General features: G+C 30.9%; 1 protein-coding gene across 1 annotated transcript; it reads right to left on the minus strand.

Annotated features, from left to right (window-relative positions):
* On the minus strand, positions 1-746 carry LOC101500313 (zinc finger protein ZAT11-like). Its single transcript, XM_004493844.4, has one exon. It carries the CDS (start codon positions 640-642, stop codon positions 121-123), a length of 522 nt encoding a protein of 173 aa, XP_004493901.1. The 5' UTR covers positions 643-746; the 3' UTR covers positions 1-120.
* Positions 747-2166: the final 1420 nt, after the last annotated feature.

A 2166-nucleotide genomic window follows, 5' to 3' on the forward strand; every position in this document is an offset into this window, starting at 1 on the left:
TTGTCTTAAAAATTGAAAGAATTAAATATAATATGCAATTACAAAAGAAAATAGCAAACAAATTAAATACAAAAAATTGGTGATTACAAACTGAATTTACGCAAAATTACAAAGAATTAATCAGACTAAAACATCAAGATTTGGAGCCATATTTCCAAACAATAACTTCAAATCATTCTCCAACGGTGTCAAGTTCAAGTCCATGCACATAACCCTCATGCTATTCCATCTCTTCAAAATTGGTATTTTCACATCAACTTTTTCTATCGAAGAAAGTTGTTTGTTGATGAGCATAGCTTTATGCCTTCTCATGTGTCCACCAAGTGCTTGCCCCAAAGAAAATTCCTGTCCACAAATGGAGCATTCGTGCATTTTTGGTTTATTTCCCAAACTCAAAGATATAGCATTAGCTTTTATAAGTTCATACCCTTCTAATTTTGATCTTTTATGACTAGCTCTATGGCCACCGAGTGCTTGAAAAGATGAGAATTTTCGGTTGCAAGTTTTGCACTCAAATTCCGTAGGCCCAAATTTTATTTGCTTTGGTTTATTGTTTTGTTGTTTTGGGGGATAAGAGAGCATCATTAAACAATTTGCCAAATTTATGTTTTCTAAACCTTCGATATCTCTTTGCCTCTTCATGGCTAAGTATGTAGGATTTAGAAAATGTGAATCACTTAAAAATTTGTGAATAATATTGACAAAAAAAATAAGATTTTTTTTTAAAGAATGAGATACGATGGGTGATATAATGAATTTGAGAATGAGTTGGGATTAATTGGCGAGTAAGAATTTATAAGGCGTTACTAGAACAAAGTCAATGAGTTTGACTGATTAAATTAAATTGATATATTTGTGGAGGCTCTATGCTTCAAACCTAGGGAAAGTACTTCCTCACTTCCATGTATTATATGATGACGGCAGAAAATTTTAAAAAAAATAAAAAATTATGTTTCAGACTTCTGGTTAGATGTTTGACTAATCATATAGAATATGATGTAGTGACATAAATGTCCTCTTTGTTGATCAAATATTTGTTGATTAGATTTTACATCCACCGTAAATAATTTAAATGTTGAATATATAAAAATGATGATCTATATATCTAATATTTTAATATTTTGAATGAAAATATGGCGTTAAAATATTTTATAGATTTTTTTTTTAGTATTTCAGACCTCCCAACAAGTATTGGTAATAAAGGATTGGACAGTGAATTAAGGAAATCAAAAGTTGTATTATAACAATTTTCTATGTCACAATTGAAAGGTTTGTATTGTAACTTTTTAAAACTAAGAATGTGTGACCCAAGAGACATGAGTTGTGTATATTCCTAATAAAATGTTTCGCTCACGTGAGGTTTACAGTCTCGCTGGTTATGAATCTAGAAGAACCGCGTGAGAGGTGCCTTGTTGATGTTGTTTGGATCAGTTACCCACTGAACCGGTCGTGTATAGCGAGCTACAAAGTTGGTGGTTCTTCTTTGAAACGTGGAATAAGTGTACTGTTTTTTTCTTCTTCTAGTATTTAAATAAATGTAATAATGAATAATTAGCGAATCAATGGGATTCAAACCCCTTAATTCTTTTTTAAACAACTTGTTTATATATTGTAACACATAAAGTATTAAGTAATATATTTGATTTGATTATGTAAAGCTTCAAGATGGACTGCGTGCGTTGACATATACTAAATTGGTGTGCAACAAATAAACGCATGCATTGGATCAGAATGGAGGATATTATTGTTAGATAATATTATTATATATTAGTAGTAAGGGTATTTTAGACAATTATATTCTTTTATATATATACTCATTGTAACCCTATTAACTGTGGTTTTTTGGTTCATTCTATGTTATGAAACCCTAGAGCGGTTGTTTCTCTTCTTCCTCTTGCTTTCTCTTTTCTTTGTTAACATGGTATCTAGAGCCTATTTCGATCCTCATTGAACGATCCCGCCTCTATTCCGCTGTCGAGTTCCCAACAATTAGGGAATATAATTATAGTTTCTCTTTTCTAACATTCCAATATTCAGTGAGATTTTTTCGTTAAACCGTGTCCCAATTCTGCTTTACCCTTTCTTTGTAGCTTTTCGTTTATTTTTAGTAGATCAATAAAAAAAAAAAAAATTATTAGGGTTCTATAAACCTTTCCACAAGCCATT

This window comes from Cicer arietinum, chromosome 3 (assembly GCF_000331145.2).
Source record: "Cicer arietinum cultivar CDC Frontier isolate Library 1 chromosome 3, Cicar.CDCFrontier_v2.0, whole genome shotgun sequence".
Lineage (NCBI taxonomy): Eukaryota > Viridiplantae > Streptophyta > Magnoliopsida > Fabales > Fabaceae > Cicer > Cicer arietinum.

Excerpts from the sequence above, each read along its gene's own strand:
- LOC101500313 (XM_004493844.4), bottom strand. The coding sequence starts at position 642 with ATGAAGAGGCAAAGAGATATCGAAGGTTTAGAAAACATAAATTTGGCA.